Source organism: Dermacentor silvarum, chromosome 1, assembly GCF_013339745.2.
Source record: "Dermacentor silvarum isolate Dsil-2018 chromosome 1, BIME_Dsil_1.4, whole genome shotgun sequence".
NCBI lineage: Eukaryota > Metazoa > Arthropoda > Arachnida > Ixodida > Ixodidae > Dermacentor > Dermacentor silvarum.
The window spans coordinates 253,323,261-253,345,911 of record NC_051154.1 but is presented as its reverse complement, the minus strand read 5'-3'; the positions used below and the strand labels follow the sequence as shown (position 1 = coordinate 253,345,911).

Sequence of the window (22,651 nt, the reverse complement as noted above, 5' to 3'; positions counted from 1 at the left end):
TGCGGGCGTGGCAGTTTCGTTGGCCCGACTGTGCCTCCGCCGCTGCTTCCCTCTGCGCTGCTGCCGCAGCGTGCAAGGTCAACATGTGACTAGAAAATAGAGAAGGGTTCACTGCCATTTCATCCGCGTGGCTGAGACGTCGGCACTATTGTGTGCTAGAATACGGTTGTCTAGAACACTCTAGTCGGCACGTACACGCTTGTTCCGGCGCGATGCAGAAACGGCGACCTTGCAATTTGAGAGAGAGTGAAATTTCCGCCGCGGGTTTTTTTTTTTTTTTTTTTTCCGTTCCTTCGCGCGCGGCATTGAGGGGTCTCTCCTGCGGTGTCGGAGCAATGCCGGTCGGAGGCGCCGCCGCGTGATTTGGCGCGCTGCTAAGAGCATTGTCGGTGCGCGGTATGTTCGAAATAAGCGCGTTCGAATTCGCTTGCTTCGCGTTGACGTTGAACGAAAGCACGTTTTTCATGATAGTCTCGCTGTGCAACAATTGTGCTCAGTGTTGACGTTGCGAGGCCTAGCTCCTTAGCCAACTCCGTCCGCTTCCTCTTGGGATCCTCATCGACCTTTCGAAGAATGTCTAATTTCTCTTTAAAGGAGAGTGCTTTCCGCTTGCGAGACATAGCTCGCTGCGACTAGGCAAAATGGCGCAAACACGAAGAACGCGGCCCGAAGCGCAGCAGCCACTCCATCTGACGGCTCGCAGAAAAGGAGAAGTACAAAAGCGCCACCGCTTCAAACTCTTCGCGCCCAGTCGCGGAGTCCGCGCTGTCCAGCGCTGCGCCTCCGCACCAAAAGAGAAGGAGAGAAAGCGCGTGACTGCGCGCTGTTCTCTTTCGCGGCCGTCGGCGGGGCGGCGTTTATTCGTATCAACCGACGCAGGCTGAAAATCGATTCGTAACAACCGTTCTCTAGCACGTTGCAAAGTAATGGGGCTCGGCCGGGACCACAGAAAAATTCGTATCATCCGGAAATTCGTATTAGCCGTGATCGTATCATCGAGCTTTTACTGTAATTGTAAACGCCGACACACATTCAACATTTTTGGTGGTGGTGTCTGCTGTAGCATCACTCAGCATCATTCGTCATTAATGTGGCGGACAGGGGCAAGCCAATATCCTGAAGTCTGGACAGGTAAAATTTTGACACAAGTATTGCTGTCAGTGCTGGCTGGTGTGCCGCCGCTCAGCTTCGCTTTGCATTGACATGCAGAAAGGCAAAAGTCAGAACACCGAGGACAGAACATGCTGGATTATTCTTCTTTATTGTCGAAACCGTTTCTAGAGTGATCAAAACAGTGTACCGTATTTACTCGAATCTAACGCGCACTTTTTTTCCGATAAAACAGGTCCAAAAATTGCTTGTGCGTTAGAATAGAGTACGACCCTAAATCTGCATTATCATATAGCCGTCGGCATTTCAAAATGGCTGCCTCAGACGCGCGTCGAGCCTAGCTACCAGGGTTGCTAGGTTTGGTGATTTCTCGCCAAATTGGATACTTTTAAAGACTCCTGGCGACCAAAAATTGCGCTTGGCAACTTGGCTACTTTCTGGCTACTTTTGGCGGTGGTAATTGGTATATGTAGAGTCCGAATCACACTCCCCCTGAAGGCCCTGTCGAAGCGACGGCCCCTAACGCCAGATCTTGAAGACCATGCTTTTGTATCTTGCAAGCTCCAGAAGCGAATTCAGGAGCTGAAAATGCATCATAGCCGCCATTTGGTGAGTGGGCCTCTTCGACTTGTCGTCGTGGGCTATCCAAGACTGCCCGAGATCTTTCATATGCAACACCTGTTGGCTGAAATGAATGCCTCGGGCAGTCCGGGACTGTCACAGACAGATAATTGAACAGGCCCAAGCAGCTTCGTCTGAGTAACAGGAATTTACCAATTTTAAAGGCAATGCTTTTACGTCCTTCGTAGGACAGAAGCAATAGATGGTGTCCTAATATCACCCGCAGTGACGGAACCCCGAAGACCATGATTGTTGGTGCTAGAAACGACTGCAACAAGCGAGAGTGCGTCATGGCAGCCATAACATTACAGGTGCCAACATGCGACTGCGTACCAAGGAGAGTGGAACGTGTGTGACGTCATACAGTTCGCACGGGAACGCTTGAAGTGAAGTCATAGTGGTGCAAGAACGGCGTGCAGCGAGTTTATTGTACTGAAACTGGCGACACCACTTCGGCTATGAGAAAGCACGCAAGTGTGCGGCAGAAATTATCAAAGAACATCAGCTGGTCATTATGGTGAATTATGATAGAAGAATATGTGATAACATTTGTTTTGTTCTGATATTTTTGTTTGCCATCAGTGCAGCAGGAAACTACAGGTCTTTCTCGCCTTTTTCTTCTTTATGTTTGCGTCAAGAAATGCAAATTGTTGGTTTGCTGCACCGTGGCTACTTTTTTTGCTACCAATTAAAGTGTTTGCCGCAGATGGCGATTTTTTAGCTATTTTTCAGAATTTTTTTGGCTACTTTTTCTCTCGAAGACCTGGCAACCCTGCTAGCTACTCTCTAGCCTAGCTACCGGTGCTTCCTCCGTGAGCTGCAGTACACGTGCTTAGGCAATAGTCTACCGACTGTCTTCACATTCTCTGCGTCTGCTCTATAAGCATGAAGTACCGAGTTCATCATGATGCCGCATTTAAAAGGAAAGTGATCATGTGTGTGGAGATGGACGGAAATCGGGCCGCATCACGAGCATTCAGAGAATCCGAAACATGCGTGCGGGACTGGCGCAAACAGAAGGAGAGGATTTTCGCCAGCAAAGCAATGTGGAACGGTTTCAGTGGACCGAAGCAGGACGTAATCTGTGACGATCCACTTCGGCGATACGATCGCCTTGGCCCTACCTTGAGAGCAATTTGCGATGGGGAAAGTCCGCCGCGCGCCGTGTTTTCGCTGCGTTGAAGCGAGAGGCATGCTAGCACGAAGGTCAATTCGCTCGCCGCGCATTGTCACTCCAATGTTTTGACAGTTCATTTCCGCAGTCAACAAGCGAGATGTGCTCATGTTTGCTTGTGCGCGCGTGACACCGTGCTTGTTAATTTATTTAGTAGGCGAATGTTTGCAAGTTTATACGGCCGATAAAACTGCTACAGTAGAACCCCGCTGTTACGTTTTTCACGGGACCGTAAAAAAAAAAACGTAAGAGCCGGGAAACGCAAGAGCCAGGAAACAGGAAAAATTGAGAAATGGGAGTAGTGTTGAACTGCACACAATATTAATTCTTACGTGCGACAAAAAGTAGTTTCGCCCGACAGCCGAAGTATCGATTGCGATGAGCTATACAAAGTAAGAATAGTAGTTTTATAGTCTGTATAAACTTGTAAACATTCGGTTATTAACTAATTAACAAACATGGTGTCAGCGCCCTACAGGCAAACATGAACACATCACACTCGATGAGCGCGGACACGCGCAGTTAAGCGCCGCTGCAGAAGCGAGCGAAGTGACCTTCGTGCTGTTGTCTATCGCTTCAACCCAAACTGAGCGCCGAGAACACGCAGCACGCTGCACGCACAAAGCCATGAGCCGCCGACGCACCTACACTGTGTAGAATCTGCCCCCACGCAGATCGCTTTCAAGATACGGCCCGCGGGACCGCGCGCCGCCGCGCAGTATGATTCCAGAGCACAACGCTGCCCGCTATACGAGGGGGTGCAACGCTGCATGCACCCCCTCGCTCCCTCGCTGGTGCCTCGAGCGCAACGGAAGGAGGCGCGCTTCCCCTGGCACGCTTTCACTCTCACATTCAGCATACGGCCGCGCGGCTTCCCTCGCACGCTTTCACTCGCACATACAGCATACGGCGCACGGCGACGTATGCTGTATGTGCGAGTGAAAGCGTGCGAGGGGAGCCGACAACTGCGTCTCGCGCGCGAAAGAAAGCATACGGTGCGCGGCGACGGCGTTATCGCCCTTGGACTTTATACGGAACATCTATGAGCCAAAACCAATTTTTACGCCGCAATGCGTCATAGACATCATCTTTAGATGGCAAAAGCGGATATCAAAGGCCATATATTTGCTGGCGGAAACCGAAAATACGTCATAAGTGTTGCCTCCGCCACTTTGGGCGGCCAATGCCATCGTCAAGCAACCAAGCCAAGTGACATGAAAAGTCGAAATGGCCGCTCGGGCCGGCGCGGTGTGGCAGTTCGCAACGTATGATGCGGGAACGGTCCCACAGTTGCGACGTAACAGCGGGGTTACCAATTCATTGGGTTCTATGGGAGCTGTGCCGGGACCGGCCGAAAACGACGTAACAGCCGGGAAAACGCAGCACCCGGGAACGTAACAGCGGGGTTCTACTGTATCATTACTTCGTATAGCGGTCTACTAATTTGCTATCCCATTCGATGCTTCGCCTTTCGGGCGAAACTGCGACTTTATTTATTCATCGCAACTTCAGTGCATCGGAAAGAAATCTGTTTTTTCAAATGACAGAAAGTTGTATTTCTGTTTGAAAGCATGAGGTGCGCGGTACTGTAAAGGACTTTTTTTTTTCACGGAAAACGGGTGAGTGTTACAATCGGGGGCACGTTAGAATCGAGTAAATACGGTAAATCTGAGCTGTCACGGCTTGACAACTCTAAAGAGATTGTCCAGCTCTCTGCTTTGTCGGAATACATGGCAGTGAAGGTTCACAGAAACGTGCAGTGTCTATTGCCTGTGTTCTGCACACAGCTGGAAAATACTTACTAGCCAATGAAAATAACGAAAATGAACATCGTACTGGAGTGAAATGTGTCTCCGAACACCTCCCAAGTTACACGCACTTGGTAGCTCACATTAGGATAGGGCTTCTACTCACAGATGTTTAATTAATACATCGTTGGCGTGAGCAAAAAGGTTAATTTCAAAATGTTTAAAAGTCAACAGAGAGCGAAATACACAGCAAAGCACACAGCAGACAGCTGCAAGAGTCCCATGTGACATCATGGCACAATGGCCGCCGCTCATCAGGATATATCTAGGTTTCGTATGCATGAAACAAAAGCCAAATAAAAAGCTTTATAAGGCTAAAATTGTCTGAAAATATCACCGTAGTGTTTTTCACATGCGCGAGCACATGATGCACCACAGTTCATAATGTTTACAATATCACCGGACAATCCCTTGACAAGCCCCACATTTGATACAATTCTCCCCACATTTTCTAATACAGCCACATCAGTTCTAGCAAAAAATCAACACCATAATTTCAAAGTAAAAATGGGTGGCTGCTTCAGACAGTTACCTCTTTCAGAAGCACATTTCACAAAGGGACAGTGTTACAACATTCTGAAGGAGGTATCAAACACTGATTAAACCACAGATACCTGTTCACTCAATATTGACTTGACAAAACAGTCGCAACAGAAACACCACAGGTCTTCAGGGCCATTTTATAACACAGTAGTACTAATACAAGCTAAATGGCAGAACTTCAGAATATTTGCTGCATAAAATTTGTGAAAAAAAAAAAAAACAGAGCAACAGCATATGTTTCCAACAAGTGAGAAGAGCGAGAGAGCACAGAAAAGATCCATGCAGAAGAAAACAAGAAAAAAATATTCTACAGCTACTGTATAGAAGAACATTGAACAGCATGAAGAATATGTATGAAGAACATTGAAAAAGAGAAGAATGAGAGAATTCTCATGTGGTCTCGTGATATGAAAACATTAATATATAGCTCTGAAGAAACTATGTTTTAGGGGCCCATTTAAGTTGCACATATGGTGCATGTGATCTAGACAAAAGTAAAGTTTCACTATAAACAGTATGTAGCACTTGAGGATACATCAACCAGACTGCAGACTACCAATTATGACATGGGCCACAGAGTAAGTTAGCCAGCTACAAACAATTCATTCCCCCTGCATCCCAGTACATGTAAGTGTTGGTGGGGGCCAACAATTTCATTGCAGGCAGGAATAATTACATACCACTAACACTATGTCTAAGCATAGCCTAATCAGTGGCAAACAACTGATAAGGGCTGAGCAACCACAAACTAAGGGTTGTTATTGAAATAATAAAAATTACCATGAACAATAATGTAAATTAAGTATTCCACCAATATTTACAGAAGTGAGACTCCAAAGCAAAAGAACAAGGCAATGAACACAGTCAACCAAAAACACTGGCTATGTCTAATTGAGAAAGGCAGCCTTAGAATACAATCATGCAGCTTTTCTCACCTCTTTAACCTCTGGCATGTACCGCTTGATAAAACTGTTCTGGTTGTTTACAGCCATTTGCTTCTCCTTTTGTGGCTTGGCTTTTGGTGGTCGGCCAAACACAACACAGTCCCACAGTTTCAGCCATTGCAGCAATGTCCGGTTAACACCCTAGGAGCAAAATAGGTAGCCTTTCTTGAAGTCTTAGTGAAAGCACTTCTCTGTTGAATGAGTTTTGTATGACAACTGTGCCTAGTCACCCCTATGCAGCTTCTATTCATGGCAATTGCACATTTTACTCCGCGCCGCCAGAGCGACCACGCGCACTATGTCCGTCAGGCCGCAATGCCCCTGGGGGAGGGTAGGGAGGGGGGAGGCCGCGTTCTGCGCCGCGTGCGCCTACCCGAGCGGCTGTATACTGAAAGCCATCTGAGGCGGGGGCACAGTCCTACATGCGCTGTGTTCTTGCGGCTTAGTTCGCGTTGATGCGAGCAGCAGGCTGAAGGTCAATTCACTCGCTGCTGCTGCCGCGCTCACTCACTTCAGCGATTTGACAGCGTGTTTCTGCGGTCATTGAGTGAGATGCGTTCATGTTTTCTTGTGCGCGCGTGACACCATGCTTGTTAATTTAGTTAGTATGCCTACGTTTACAAGTTTATACGGCCGATAAAAATACTATCCTTACTTTATATAGCTATCCACTAGTTTGCTATCGCAATCGATGCTCTGTCTTTCGGGCAAAACTGCGACTTTTTTGGAACTATAGAAGAACCCTCAAGTAGTAACCTCCAGCAGTGCAAATGTAAACTATCATTTCCAAGATAAAGTGAATTATTTTTGGTAGCCCACAATTTTGTTTACTGAATGCAGAAGCTTATGAAGTGCCTTTTGAATTTATTTTCAGGCCAATGAGCAATACTTCCTACATCCTACCTACAGTATAGACCACTTATAACGTAACTGCTTATAGTGCAGGACCGGATATAGTGCGGTCTTTTCAGACTCCCGTTAATTTTCCCATAGCACTCCATGTATACACGTATCGCTTATAGAGCAGTTGCGGGAAACGAAATACCGGTTACAGTGCGGCTGCCTGGGAGTATGGAAGTCAGCGGAGACGGCGAACGCTCCCCTCAAACGGGCGCCCCAAGGAGTGCTCGAGGAAGAGAGACGAAGTGGAGGAGAAGGGCACGTGGTGCGAACAAACAGCCAGTGAGGCTGAAACCAGAATCTTGAGTGCGAGCCGTGAAATATCACGGCGCGCATAGTGAGCGTGGGCCACGGAACTGCCAACGCCGTACAACACTCTCTTCACGATAACGGCAGTAAACGAAACTTCAGGGAGCGGGCGGCGCCGGCACAGCACGGCGAAGGGCGCACGCGGAGACCGTGGAATGTAAGGGAGGAGGGCGGAAGGGAAGCGAATTTTGCCTCGGCAACTCAGCCGCTTCAGTGGCTCCCCTCGCACTCCCTCGTAGCTCCCTCACTTTCGACTGTCACCGTGCACGCCCGCCGCCGCTCCAGCCGGCCGGGCGCCAGCTCCCCGAAGTTTTGTTTTCTGTCGTTATCGGGAAGTGGGCGTTTGCCGGCCTGGGACAGCGCCGCTGTTTCCCTCTGCGCCGTAGCCGCAGCGTGCAAGGTCAACACGTGACTAGAAAGTAGAGGAAGCATAAAGGAGAAAGAAGGATTCACTGCCATTTTCTACGCGTGGCTACGGTAGTGTGGCTGAGACGTCGGCACATACACGCATGTTCCGGTGCAACGAAGAATCGGCGACCTTGCCATTTGAAATAGGGTGAAATGTCCGCCGCTTTTTTTTCTTTCTTTCTTTTTTTTTTTGTTCGCGCGCGACATTGAGGAGTCTCTCCTAAGCTTTTACTCTAGTGCGGTGCCAGAGCAATGCCGGTCGGAGGCGCCGCCGCGTGATTTGGTTCGAATTAACGAGATTCGACTGTAAATTGAATGCAAACGTTCTAGCCGCATTCCTCGACTGTCGCATACTCGTGGCGGCTCGGTGCACATGTTTTGCATATGTGCGGGCCTTGAAAATTGTTGCTTTGTTTATAGTGCAGTACCGCTTATAGTGCGGATATTCGCGACTCCGGCGACTTACGTTATAAGCGGTCTACACTCTACTTCCTACATACTGCACATTGCCTTTAATCTTTTTCAAAATTAAGTCAGAAGAGAGCACTCAAAATATCCATCCTAGTTATGAAGTCTGGTACATAAGTAACTGCATGGAAATGGTTTACATTTATTCTTGTCATTCACTTTAGAGAAATTTGCAACAATTATTTTATCTAGACCTCTTTGTTGTCACAGACGACGGAAAGCAAGCATAGTGAGTTTCAAGTTCTGCAAGACTGAGTGAAAATCCAGGATGCAGCAGCAACACGGCAATGTAATACGCATAGTTCCATCTTCATCTCTGTGTTAGGCAATGAAATTCAGTTTTGACCATGGCAAACATGGAGAGATGGTTACTTCTTCCATGCAGATGGAGATGCAGCATTTCGCATGTAACCATGAGTGTAACCAAAATGCCTTTCTTACTTGCAACATACCAGTAGACAATAAAAGCAAGCTTGAAAAGTGATTATGTCCCATAAATGTATTCGGGTCTCAGGAGGATATACCACAGAAAAGACATGTGCATAAACTTCCCATTAGCATTGGCACTGCATGGAATTTTTGTATATGGACGAATCTTAAGACACATTATAAACTGCCTTGATCTCAAAGGTAGCTACAGACGACATGACACAGCTGCATCGTATGCACAATGAGAAAGGCTTGAGCAGGGGTGAGACAGTAAAAACAATTTCATGGCTAATTCACATACTAGTGTTGAAAATGTGATTGAATATGTGGAAAGACTAGAGCTTTAATTTTATATGCAAGTGCTCCCCTTGCAAATGAAAGTGACTCAGCTGCCATGGGTTATGCGAAGTGTAAGCATACAGAGCAAATGATAACCCAGCATGCAACACACACTGCATTTAAGGTTTGTTTCCTAAACATACAGTAAAACCCCGGTGATACGAACCCGGCTGGTACGAATTTTGGTGTGATACGATTTCGTAACATTCCCCGGCCAAAATACATTGCTCACAATACGAAAAAAATCGGCTGTTCCGAACGTGTTGCTGCCCCGCTACGGATCATACGAAGGCGTGAGCAACAGCGGCGACGGCCGAGCCAGCGGGGCGACCAGCACAGATAAGCCGGCACAGCGGGATCTAGGCGGGATCCATAGTCGCCAAGCAACCGACTACGTCATGCGGCTGCGCAATCTCTCATTGGTCCCCACGTCGAGTGGACTGGACCACATCACAGCCTAGCCGATGCTTAGCGAGAAATTAGACGAGGACCAATGCTGCAACGACGACCGCGGCGGAGCCCCGACGGCCAAAACACTCCCTGCACTCGACTTGCTCAGGCGTTCAGTGGCGTGCGAAAACATTCCCAAGATCACGTGCGCGCACTTATACACCTTTCAGTAGGCGATCGTTGACGATTTGGACTAGAAGATGTCTTGTTGATACGTTTTTCAAGGGACCGCGAAAAAAAAAAAGAAAAAAAAAAGCCGCAGTTTCGCCCGAAAGGTGAAGCAACGGTAACGCAGCAGCAGCAGCGAGCGAATTGACCTTTGCGCTGTCTCTCGCTTCAACGCGAACTAAACGTCGAAGGCATAGCGCATACGAAGCTACTGGCACTAGGTCCACTTTGTCAACATCGCAGATCATTTTGACGATAAGGTCCGTGCGGGCACGCACTATGCGCACGTCGCAAATCGCTTTCAGGATACGGCAGTAACGGCACCCGCGCGGGTGCGTCGTATCTGCAACGTGCCAGTCGCTTGTTGCAACGCATCGGTCACTTGTTGCAATGTACAAGCTGGCTGCACTGATAATTTACGTGACCGCCACATTCAAACGCAACGTAACATGCCGGTACATTATAGATTGGCAAAGTATCACGGGGAACGCCCGGTTATTCGAACGCGAAAGCATTTGCGATGGTTAATTCGAACATACTGCGCACCGACAATGCTCTCAGCAGCACGCCACATCACGTGGCGGCGCCTCCGACTGGCATTGCTCCGACACCGCCAGTGACCAAAAGCTTAGGCAAGACCCCTCAACGCCGCGCAGAGAAAAAAAAAGAAAGAACCACGGCGTCACGCCAAGGTCGCCGTTTCTGCGTGGCGCTGGAACACGCGTGTACGAGCCGACGTCTCAGCCAACGCTGCGGCTGCAGCGTAGATGGAAGCAACGGCGGAGGCCCAGTTCGGCCAACGCTCGCTTCAACGACAGAAACCGAAACTTCAGGGAGCGGGCTAAGCAGCGCCGGGCCTGCGGGAGCGGCGGACGCGCACGGAGACAGTCGAAGGTGAGGGGGCTACGAGGGTGTTGAGAGGAAGGGCGAGGGGAGCCACCGAAGCAACAGAGTTGCCGAGGCCAAATCCACTGCGGGAAGGTGTTTGGAGCCCGGCGAAAACGAAAATATCGCACGACATCATCATCCAGCGGATCGGGCAGCTCTCTGCCTCTAAACATCAGCTTTTGGCGATATCGATCTTTTGCTTCAGTGCTAAGTGCCTTAAAGTAGTCGCTCGTCATCTCGACAATATTCATGATGTAGAATCAGCTCGTCACAGATTCCACCAAGCAGTGCAAACATCGACACGCCGGCCTCACGTCGCGCATGCCTTCAAACAACATAGCCGGAAGTTCCGATGGGGCAACCAATCAGCGGCAAGCGAGTTTTGTTTGTAAACACTGAAACCGTCTATAAAGCTTCGCTTAAAACTTCACCAGCCCTTCCGCTGTCGAGAAAATGGGGGTAAGCAAAGCTTGTCGTGTGTGTACCTGACCTACTACTTTTTCTTCCCTTTCGTGCAACTTTTCCTTCCGTTGCATTGTACGGTTCTGTGCTCGCCGCTGTTGTCACTTGCATTTGATGTCTCGAGTTTGCTCGGCGGTGTGGTTAGCAGCATTCGCCCACTATTGCTGCTTGCGATTGTCTTCTGAGGGTTCTTGCCAATGAAGCGACCTTGATCTGATGTATTCATGACCCGCGATATCTCTATTTGTTTTAGCTTATTAAAAGCAACACACAATTGGTAGCATACTCACATCATCGCTGAGCAGCTCGATGAAGTTTGTTGGACGATATTTCTCTACCCAGAGTGATGCTGATCCAGATGATGCTGCTTCAAACCCAGGGCCACCACCACTATCACCAACCACCACACCTTCCGGAAGTGAACTCATCTCATGATTCTCAATGATGTTGGCAGTTTGCTCAGCCTCTGCTTGCCTCTGTCTCTCAAGCTGCAAGCCAAGAATGAAATTTCAGCATTCAGCTCTAGCATGCAACAGCTACCCAGATAGAAGAACAAAGCACGAAATTTTTTTTTTGTATTACTTCTCTCACTTTTTCTTTCCAGCAAACACAATACAATAGGGTGCTGATAACAAGCGCCACAATACGCCATATGCTCAAATAGGGCTTCATTCAAATGATACAGCATCCTTACAACTCAAAAGGTAAATGAACCTAGAAAAGATGGTCTGGAATAAATAAGTCTGCTGAATCACTACATAGCGTGACCAACAACTATGGGGAAGAAAGTACTAATGCTTCCCTAAGTGCAGCAAACAACCTACAAATGCATTCAAAGTGTGCTAGTCCTTTTGTGCGCCAGTTCAAAATCCTTGCAATGCTATGTAGCTTCATCTACATAATTTTGTACATGTACACCACAGAGGAAATATGATCACCATAAGCTGGATTTTTTATGCCATATATAGCAAAGACAAAAACACAGAAGCAGGTGCAAAGGTGAACCACACTAAACACCGCACAAACAAAACCACATGCGAGTTGCATGCCAAATAGCTCTTTCCAACTGGCACACAAACAGAGAACATGTAAGAAGCAATAGCACAAAATAAATGGGGACATAAAAACAACGAATGTGCACTACAAGCGCCAACTTCCAACTGAGGTTATTTGAGAAGACAGTGCACGTGTGCAAAAGTCACCCGACAGTGTGCAATTCCCAATTTTCTTTCATTTTTCCCTAAGTGCCAATAATTTAATCACTAACATGTGGCCTGCAAAGCTTCTCAGGTGTGCAATGGGTGTTGCATGCTCAGTGGCACCATTGTTAAAACTGAATCCACTACTCACACCTCAGCAACTCACTAAAGGACATAGAAGGAAAGCCTAGCGCGAACCATTGTATGAACATGCAGATAGCGCATTTAGCTTTCCTTTTCACAATTGTGACCAAGACTATACATAACCAGAACCTATGGCACCGGAGGAGTCATGAGAAGCGAGTTGAATTGTGAAGTTTTACGTGCCAAAACCACAATTTGATTATGAGGCACGCCGTAGTGGGGGACTTCACTCATCACGTCAGGGGTGTATTGCTAACCTCCAAAGAAAGGATTTCCACTTTGGAACATTGGCAAGAGTGCGTACCGCTCGTTACACAGTGACAAAGGCCGTAGCACCGCATCCTCGCATAGTAAATTCCTCGCACGTTATCTGCACACATCCACCCCAACTCACACACACACTTACAGCCACTCTATTGCCAACGTAACAATAGGTGAATGGGCACACACTTGAATCAATGCGCTGAAGCAAGGGTGACAGCGACTATACCCCGATAACACACGAACGTTCGAAGCTGGATGTTTTGTGACGGTCCACAGAGTAAGTGAGCGACTAGTGATAATACGTTTTTGATACAAGCTATTACAAAGTACAAAAGAACTATGTTCCAAACCTCGTGCGCAGCAAGAACTAATCTATTGCAAATGAGCAGACCTGCGAGTGATTAGGCAGAAAATAAACAATCCCATAACAATCCCATACCGGGCACGGATAAAGCTAGCAGTATTGAACAGAAGTGGTAACACTCTTGCAACATGGGTGTTTTAGATGACTACCAAGTGAATGCCATATAAACTGCTATGATATTCTTCATAAGCAATGCACAGCCCACTTTAAGCTTTTGCATTTACATTTAAAACATGTACACTCACCCCCGCGCCATATGTTCGTGACACCATAAGCTAAATATATGTACTAAAATTATATACAAGCAATGCATATTATATATTTATATATATACGGTTATCACACAAGAACTCACTTTTTAAAAGAACAAAGCATTTCATAGTGCAGGGTGATCGAGCCAAGAGAGAGGCATAAACGACCTACGCAACCTATCTTGGAGGTAATCAGTGGTGGGTGCAAAGATGGGGGAAGCTGAGATGGCCGTGGCTTTGTGTGCACTGTCCTTCCTGCGTGTTTAGTGCTGGAGGTTGTGTAATCTAAAGTTGCGGAGATATGTTGAAGCAAGAGGCAGACAAAGCTTTTGCCACCCTCAGTCTGCACTTTTTATTATAGTGTTGTCCCAATGCGGGCGGCACTATCGGCCGGGGAAAGTGGACACGTAAGCGTCGCAGGCTTCATTTGAAACCACAGATGTGAAGATATCGTTGACACAGCATGAAACCATACCTTTGGTTGCCGACTCAACTTGTATAAAAGATCATTTTTTTTTGGCGTTGAAATTCATTTTTTCTGACTGCCTGACAATTCGGAAAATTTTGCGGCCCCTTCTGTGTCTGAAAAATCCATCAGCGACAGTACTTATTTGCATAAAAGGTCAAATTTCACAATAACTAAATTTCCATATAACAAAGTAAACTACCGATTTCACAGACTTTGTTATATTGAGTTTTAACTATATTTATTATTCTTTTTGGTTTGCTTCTTTGCCAGCATGATTGGGAGGCCAATGCTTGTAGGGACTGTTTGGGCTTCGACACTTTGAATTACAGGGATGTTTGTCACACAAGCGTTTCCCACTACAGACATACTTATCGGATACCACAGAAATCGGCTAATGACCTCCAACTCGTCAAAGTGCAAAATAGTCTAATTTTCTCAAACAGTCAAATTCTAACATTTCCTACTTAATAAACAATTCTCCAGTGGCTCAGGCACAGTCGTAGAAGTACTTGGGCTTAAATCTCATGTCTAACATTTCATGGAAAACACATACCATGAGCATATGTGCTAAGGCATCCCAAACACTGGGTTATTTATGTCGAAACCTACATCACTCACCTGCTAGCATACGCAAATTAGCTTATATAACCTTTGTTCGTCCACAGCTTGAATTTGCCTCATCAATCTGGTCATCCCATCAAGATTACCTAATTTCAATGTTAGAAGCAGTACAAAACGGAACCGCCAGATTAATTTCATCCAACTATGACCACCATTCCAGTGTCACTCGAATTAAAGTAGATTTATCCCTTCAAGAACAATCACTCTGTTATGTCTGATACACAAATACATTCATGGTACAACAAAACAAAAATTGCCCCTTGTAACCCCACTACGTACTTCTAGGTGTCTTCATAATCATCTCAGCCTTAGGTGAATATTCGGTAGAACCAAAGCTTTTAATTCCTCAGTGTTGACATGCGCCATTGCAATCTGGAATGATCATTACGGCACTTGACACTGACACTACGGTGCTTGTGTTCATAGTGTCATTCCAAGTTGGTGTCTTTCTGTGGTGCCGTTTTGAAGGAATACCAATATTACCTGACGAAAGTCGGACCATAGTTGTTATATATATATTTATATATAACACTAACACTGGTGTTCCCCAGGCTAGATCTTGTACACATACATAAATACCCAAGAATGTGGGTGTATAAACAGCCACCGCCATAGCACAATTGGTAGTGCAACACACACGTAATGTGGAGGTTGTGGGTTCAACTCCCACCAGTGGCAAGCTGTTTTTTTCGTCTAATTTGATTTCCCTTTAGCTTATCATTTCCACTTCAATTAAAAACCCCTGCAATAACTTTCCCAAAACTTTAGTCGGCTTCAAAATATGCTGGCTACATATGGTTATGACCACGGTATAAGATAACTCTTTAGGTGGGGACACTTCTAGGCTTGCTTGCGAGACGCGATCGACCAGATAAAGTAGCAAGGGCACGCGTCTTTTGGCCCGGTGACGGCAGCGGATACTTATTGGTGGAACGACACAACTTCAGTTAGAACGCAGGCGAGAGCTTGCGCGGACAAGGAACGCACGCATGCCCTCACTCCACGCTCTTCCCTCACCCCAGTGATCTACTTTCACACGTCACTCAATCATTTTGGATTTCCCGCAAAGCGCCGGTTGCTATACCAACGGGAGATTAAGCATTAAAAACCTTTTCTGCCTTAAGTTGCGTTGTACCGCCGATAGGTATCCGCTGCCGTCACTGGCCGATCGGTGAGCACCTTTGCTACTTTATCTGATCGATCGCGTCTCGCGAGTGTCCTCAGCTAAACACATTTATGTGGAACGTATTGAGCAACAGAAAGCGGTATTGGGAGTTTTTCATGTTGCTCTACAATTTTCTCATTGACACTTCGATAATTAGGACGGTACTTCTCGAGTTAGATAATTAATTACAATTAGCTAATTAAATCTCAGCAACGAAAAAATTACTGGCGGCTACTCCACTGCACTAAACAATACGCACCAGGTTTGCTTCGCGTAACACCGTTCCTCTTTTTTTGAATCGTGCTGCGTGATAGCTGGGACACCCTGTGTATCTTACACCGTGGTTATGACTAACAAAAATTGGGCCCCTCAGTTCCCCCTTCTCCGTTTATACCACACCCACATACATAAAATTCAAATCCTCACATATAGCATAAAAATCTTGCATCATGCACAAAACAGTGAAACAAATGAAATAGGCCTTACCTCTGCCTGTGCATCAAGCCATACATCCCAGAAAGGCCGTGACAGAAGGTTCCCTTTCGGTCGATTACTGGGCAGCAGAAGCTAAAAGTATAGAGATCAAAAGAATATACAGCAGGTATAAAAAATAATTTAGTAGGAACTTAGCGGTAAATGCGACAGAAATGCATTAGCATTATGTCAAACCTCTGAGTTCCCAGATCCATGATTTAAGCTGTGTTCATCACATTGCAAAGTGTTCAGGAGCTCACTCGACACACGTACTGCCACTTTGAGGAGCGAAGTGCAACTGATGGAGGTCCAGAGCAGACCACCGCCAGTTGCACTATATACTGTATATACAGACACACACACACACATATACATATACACGCTCTTCTAAGCTCTCCTATCCCCTCTCTCTCTCTATCACATGACCACCTTCCCACACTTAACACACGTACACCTTTTCCCACTTTGACACTCCTAATGCTAACGCATTAAAATATTTCACTACTGAAATATATAATTTCACAACATTAAAGGAGCGTTTTATGACAAGTTGAGCTTCTGTGTATTGTCAGTTGGGTGCAACTAAGAAACGGAGGAATGGTTTCAGCCCTTTCCGCGACATCAGTACTGAAGTATACTTTATATTTAGTCAGGTGGTAAACTCAAAACTATGGTGCTAATGGCGTCACCCCCTAGAGGCACCTTTCAGCTGAAGTTATAAGGAAGCAACATTGCTGCTCACACCTGCAATGACTGGCAAATCCAAGTGTGTGTTAACAATATATCTAACCAAATTATGTGTGTTAAAATACGTAGCACTTTACAATTCTTAGGCCTTGAAAATTACTGCAGACATGTGAAGAGAAACGCTCATGTGAAGAGAAATACGCATGTGAAAAGAAACAAAGAAACTACAACATGCGACCGAGATGTTAAACCCCTTTACTGCCAGCACTAGTTCTGTATATTTTTCAAGTCTGTAGAACTCACAGAGAATGTGAGCTGCTCATGGACAATTTTTTTTTTGATGAGTTGGAAATTTACTAGAGAAGGAAGTCACATCTCTGCAACCCTTCTAAACAAAAGCAGCATTCTTTGCAATCACCAAAGAAACATTCACTTTGTATTCCCACAGTGCACAGGAATACGAATATGAAATAAACTTTCACATCATATTACCACAGTATGTAGAATATGCATAACTACTTCTTTTCTTGCTTTACTGCTTGCTTTCAAATTATTTAAATTTTCTGAGCAGCTATAACCTTTTTGTACCAGTCCCCATTCATTCAGAAATCTTTGAGTAGTTTCTCTAAATTTGTTTCCTATCTTCTTCCACCGGGTCTCTGGCTTTGTTCTTTATTTGCTTGAGTCAATTAAGAACCTCCAGAATTTACTTTTCTTTCTTTTACCCTAATTTTTCACTGCATTTCAAACTTTTTTTTATTTGTTTGTTTCACAACTAACTTAAAGTTGCTATGGCTCATACAGGGTTAGGCAAGACTTCCTTGACTTCTCATTAAACTCAAAGTGTTTCTGTATTGAAGGGGTTTAAATAAAGAATAAATAGAAGGAGATGCAAGGCTCTTAAAAGTCAAGTTGAAAGCAACTTTTCATTTGCGTATGGAAATTTCTTAGCTGAATAGCTACCAATAGCCTGTTAGGTGTTTCCTACTTTTATTTTTTCGTTCGTCTTTATGTAAACTGATCTGAAGCATGATCTCAAAAAAGCATTAAGGAGCCCCTTTCCAGTCCCATTTGTAATGAAACAATGTACTTTACAGTGAACATTCAAGATATATCTCACTTGTGATACCCAGATGATGTGAATTTACTCAGAGCATATCCCCAAGTAATGAAAAGTATTCTTGAACATACCAAGTCATATGTGACTGCTGTATTCAAGGAATAAATGACAGGTTCTTTATTTATCTTTCTCATACACAGAAAGTCGATTGCACAACATTGCAGCATTAACAATGCTGCACTCATACTTCTTTTGCAATATTTACAACATAATTTATAATCATGTAAAATGAAAATGTGGTTATTTTGGAATTATATATTATAGCAGGAAATGCCCAAGCTGTTAAATGCCTTGAAAGAAAATTAATAGTGGTTAAAGAAAATAAAAGTGTCTAGCTTTTTTTAAATCTACAGCAACAAATGGTCATCACTATTGAGGTTGACATACTATCTCCAAGGGGTGCACAGCTATAGGAGCAGTCCTTAGTTCCCTTTTATTGCAGAAAAACTTTGTAGTTGTTCTGTTACTTGCTTTGTGCAGCTGCAGACATTCACTATACCTTCTGTACTTTGCATTGCACGGGTGAATAAACCGCGAGTAATGCTGATTTATGCTCATGTACAGCTTGACAGGGTAACATGGGGCAGCGAGCTCTGTCTCGGCAATCTTGATATTGTCACATTGTAGTGATGGTGAAGAACACTGTAGCGAAAACTGTAAATCACGAAAGTAATTCTTTATTAGGTGAACCTGTGCCCAGAAAAAACAAACAGTCAAGCACAACAATAGCGGCGAGCACAATCGGCGATCATCAAAAATCTGATCTGCAGGTCAAGCGCATCGGCTTTTATACGCGACTTGTCGAAGGTTCCAGGGTAATCGATGGTGCCTGCGTGCCTTCCAGAAAGTACCACACAATTTGAGTCGCGAATACAATCTGATCAAACAATGTTCAGTGAGAACATACACAACAGATAGAATCAACAATAACATTCGAGGTGCATATATATCATACAGGTGCATCTTGTGCTAACTTTAAGTTATAGAGTGAAATATAGCCCCCAGGAAAAGGATAAATAAGTACACGTGTCAGTTATAACGAACATGGATACAACAAATGAAATAAAGATTGTCTCACCGCTATTACAGTGTAACAGATGTATATTTATAACGAATATCGAATGTAACGAAGCTATTTTTGATTTTTGCGTCAGATGCAACTTCGTTATAACAAGGTTCAATTGTACTGCTTTGCTGTTAACCAATCACAAACTGTAAACATGCTTTTCATACAAAATTGCTCTGTTATCAAAGCTTGCCATTTTGCAGGCTGCCCATGCTACTTGCAATTTGTTCGATGCTAAAAGACACTGGTGAGAGCACCAGCAATGCTGTGAGAAAGTGGATTGTCTGCTAGCACACCATTCTAGGCTGGGCAGCCTTGTCACTCGCGGCACTGTTCGCAAAGGCACCAGTGGCAACATACAATGACCACCCAGTGCCCATTATGATAGTATTTCTGTCACAACCCAATATCCCCAGACCGTGAACAAATACCAATTTTGTGTTCTCAGCAATGCTCAGCCATTTGAAAAGACAGCAGTAGGTAATTCTTTTGTTCAACAGCAAGTGCTTTTCACTGAAAAGCTCCTGGTACTGTAGTGCACAATGAGGCCCTCATCAGTAGCAATGATGCACCGTAGTAGCAACAGTAGCAACAAGACTGCACCGACGAAAATTTTTTTAAAAATGCATCTTATACATAGGAAAGTACGGTAATCATTCTCTTGTATCACTAAACCTGCCATGTTTGTCCCTCAAATGCAGCCCTAAGAGTATTTTCTCTTTGTACATCATACTTGCAACTAAAAACTTAAAACAAACATTTTGCACCTTTCCCCGATATGTCCCGTTTGTTTGAAATCTACTTGAGGGAAATCCGGATTTCACAACATGTTAAGCTGAGTTAGTACAATCATGCATTACCCAGGTCACACCAAATACCAGCAATGCAGGTCATTTGAGCAACCACAAAGCAAGCACAAATGAAAGGCAACAGAACTCCAGCCATTTACCTCCACGTCATCGGCCCAGTTGTCAGCCCTAAGTCCAACAAACTTGAGCCGTCCATCACGACCCCTTAGACCAGTAGTGAGCACATACGAGCTGGCATCATCCCACTGTGTCTGGAACAACTCCTCCTCTGTGTTGGCAGGTGGCGGTGGTGATGGGACAGAAAGGTCATCAAGGGCTTTTTCTTGCACAGTGGTAGCACATGTAGCACCATTGGCATCATATTTGCATTCGTCAATGATGAGTTTTTTGGGTGAAGAAAACTCAGAAGGGGTGTTTGAAGCATCGTCTTCGAGCCTCAGTTTCTTGCGCACTGACTCTGAAAAAGACATTAAGTATTGCGTTTTAAAGTGAAACACTGCAGCTGTTTCAGTTCAGAACCCATTTCACAAGCTTTACATGTGATGACAAAAAGGAGTAGCAATGAGGACATTACAAAGAACCAGTCAAAAAATAGGGAGGGGGAGGTGGACATACAAAAGCAGCCACTGGTGCCATATTGTCTTTCATCACAATGTCCATCGTTATGTTGCAAATTTCATTTGATGGGATGAAATAATGCCTGCAATTTTAACAAAGGCAAAGAGAACCTCAACATATTTTTGAATGAGAATATACTAAAACACACAGGTAGTATTGCACTGAAAACAAAAATCAGGCAAATGTATGGTAGCACAAAATTTATAAGAGCAAATAATTCACATGAGTGTTTTGCTGCAAACAAAAGTGCTTCCCCTATTTTAAATATATTAAATGTCCATCTTCCTTTGAAGCTGTGTTTTTTCACACTGATATGGCAGATTTCCCCTGTTTTAGCAACAATACCAAAAGCACATGCAGTCAGATTCTGATAAGACATTTTATCATGCTGTCATGGAACAAGCTTTTATGTTATCGACAGGCCTCTTGGTGCCACTCACTTTCCCTGCATACAACTTCCATCACTCCTGTCACTCACACTGTCTCACTGCCCTGCCCCTCCTTGACATCACCTCTCATCCCCCATGCTCATACCAAGTGCCACCTGACAACCTGCACCTCCCTCTTCAAACAGTGAGATCTTTGGAGACTACGGTGGATGGTAGTTGACCAACCAACATCACGAGAGAGTTGTTGAATGAAAAAGTGGAAAAGGACCAGTCTGCCTTGGAACCAGCTTGAAATAAATCCCTCTGGCCACATCAGAGTACAAGAGTTGTACAAAAGACAAGGTCACCTTCTGCCAGTGATGCTGGTATGATTACAATCGTAATATTGGTTCTTGGCTTACCAGATATTTATGAGACTGCCCTTCTCCTACTAAACGATGCCTTCCATTCAATTTCGCTGCGATGTCGTAGGAGACACCATCTGGCAAATGATAGAACTCTCACAGCCTAATGGTCTTCCAGCCCACAGGCTCATGAGAAAGTTTGTGCCATGCGCTTCTCTGCCTGGCATTTTCTCATTGGCGAGATGACCTCTGGCACAGCCACAATGAAACAGTAACCAAAAAACCTGCCGATCTAGTACTTTCCTCAGAAAAAAATCATGGCTGTGGAATATGGGAGACGTAGCTGTCATTGTGCCTCTTACTTTTAAAAATTACATTAAATTCTGGGGTTTTACGTGCCATACCCACAATATGATAATGAGGCATGCCGTAGTGGGGAGCTCTGGATTAATTTTGACCACCTAGGGTATACAGACGTTTTTACATTTCGCCCCCATCGAAATGCAGCCATGGCGGCCAAGATTTGATTCCACGCCCTCAAGCTTAGCCGTGCAACCTTTCGCTTTTAAAGTGGGTTGCTAGGCCTTGGCCCGAGCCAAAGCTAGCTTCTGGGAGGAGGGGAATGAGTCACATGATTCCCGAGGGGTCTTGAGCAGTGCATTGTAGCACAACAGTGCAATGTACATAGCACATGCATACCAATAGGTTTTACAGCAAGCTCACAACTTTGTTTTGAGAGGAAGCAACTTTGCAATTGTTAGCCAAGCAGACATTAGGCTTTGCATGTAGCAGAGTAGGCTCGTACCCAAGACATAGGAGAACCCGATGGCCCATGGACTGAGCATGAAACTGGCTCTGAGGACTGCCATGTACACCTCTAGCTCAGCCAGGCAAGCACTAGTTTGGGAATTAAGAAGCTGCTGGTTTTACGACAGTTGATGATGCAAACGTTTTGTTTGCTAATGTCTCCATAACTCATGACAAACCACTTTGAAGGTTGAACCTAGGAAAGCTTTTGTACGAGCTTACTAGATCTGGTTGAAACTGCCTATCACAACTTCATGTTTTCTTAAAGGGGCCCTGAAACACTTGTTTAACTAATCATAGAATGGCCTCACTATTAAAGCATGTCATTGCATGAACCTCGTGCTGCAAACATTTTTTAAATCTTTCAACTTTAAGTGGAATTATCGCACCGATACCCGTCATTCTCTCTCTTTTTGTCTCCGCTAGCACGGTGGAAGCTACACAGCGGAGAATCCAAGAGGGCAAAGCCATGAAAAGCTGGCACAATATTATACATGCAATTCTTGCACTGTTTCACATGGTGATGGTTGGAGTAAACATTCAGAAATGTGCGTGAGCAATATGCTTTCAAGAAAACCTTTTTCAACGTTAACTCTGGTCCATGTCGTCTTCGTTTACGGAGGTGCTGCTCCCCAGTGGTAAAGAAGAGGACAGACATGTCTTCTTCCTTTTCTTTCCTATCCTGCCTTTCACTTCTTACTGTTAACTTCATATGAATTCTTTCAGCTCAGTGCTGGCTTATAGATCAGATGCAGAGCATGGTGTCAGCCCCTATCATAGCTCTCCAGCTGCATCATTAATTTCTGCTGTAGCCCCGTATGAAAGGAAATAGGAAGTGT

General features: G+C 45.1%; 1 protein-coding gene across 2 annotated transcripts in view; it reads right to left on the bottom strand.

Moving 5' to 3' along the window:
- LOC119437057 (chromosome transmission fidelity protein 18 homolog) overlaps positions 1–22,651 on the bottom strand; it is a 134,765-nt gene that overhangs the window by 104,353 nt on the left and 7,761 nt on the right. For both annotated transcript variants that reach the window (XR_007464835.1, XM_037704129.2), the window contains exons 3-6: positions 19,795–20,111; positions 15,985–16,065; positions 11,312–11,509; positions 6,192–6,341 (exon numbers count right to left, since the gene is read on the bottom strand). Coding sequence is in view for 1 of the 2 variants with exons in the window: in XM_037704129.2 (XP_037560057.1) it covers positions 6,192–6,341; positions 11,312–11,509; positions 15,985–16,065; positions 19,795–20,111 (746 nt within the window). In the remaining variant the exon portion in view is untranslated. The remainder of the gene's footprint in view (positions 1–6,191; positions 6,342–11,311; positions 11,510–15,984; positions 16,066–19,794; positions 20,112–22,651) is intronic.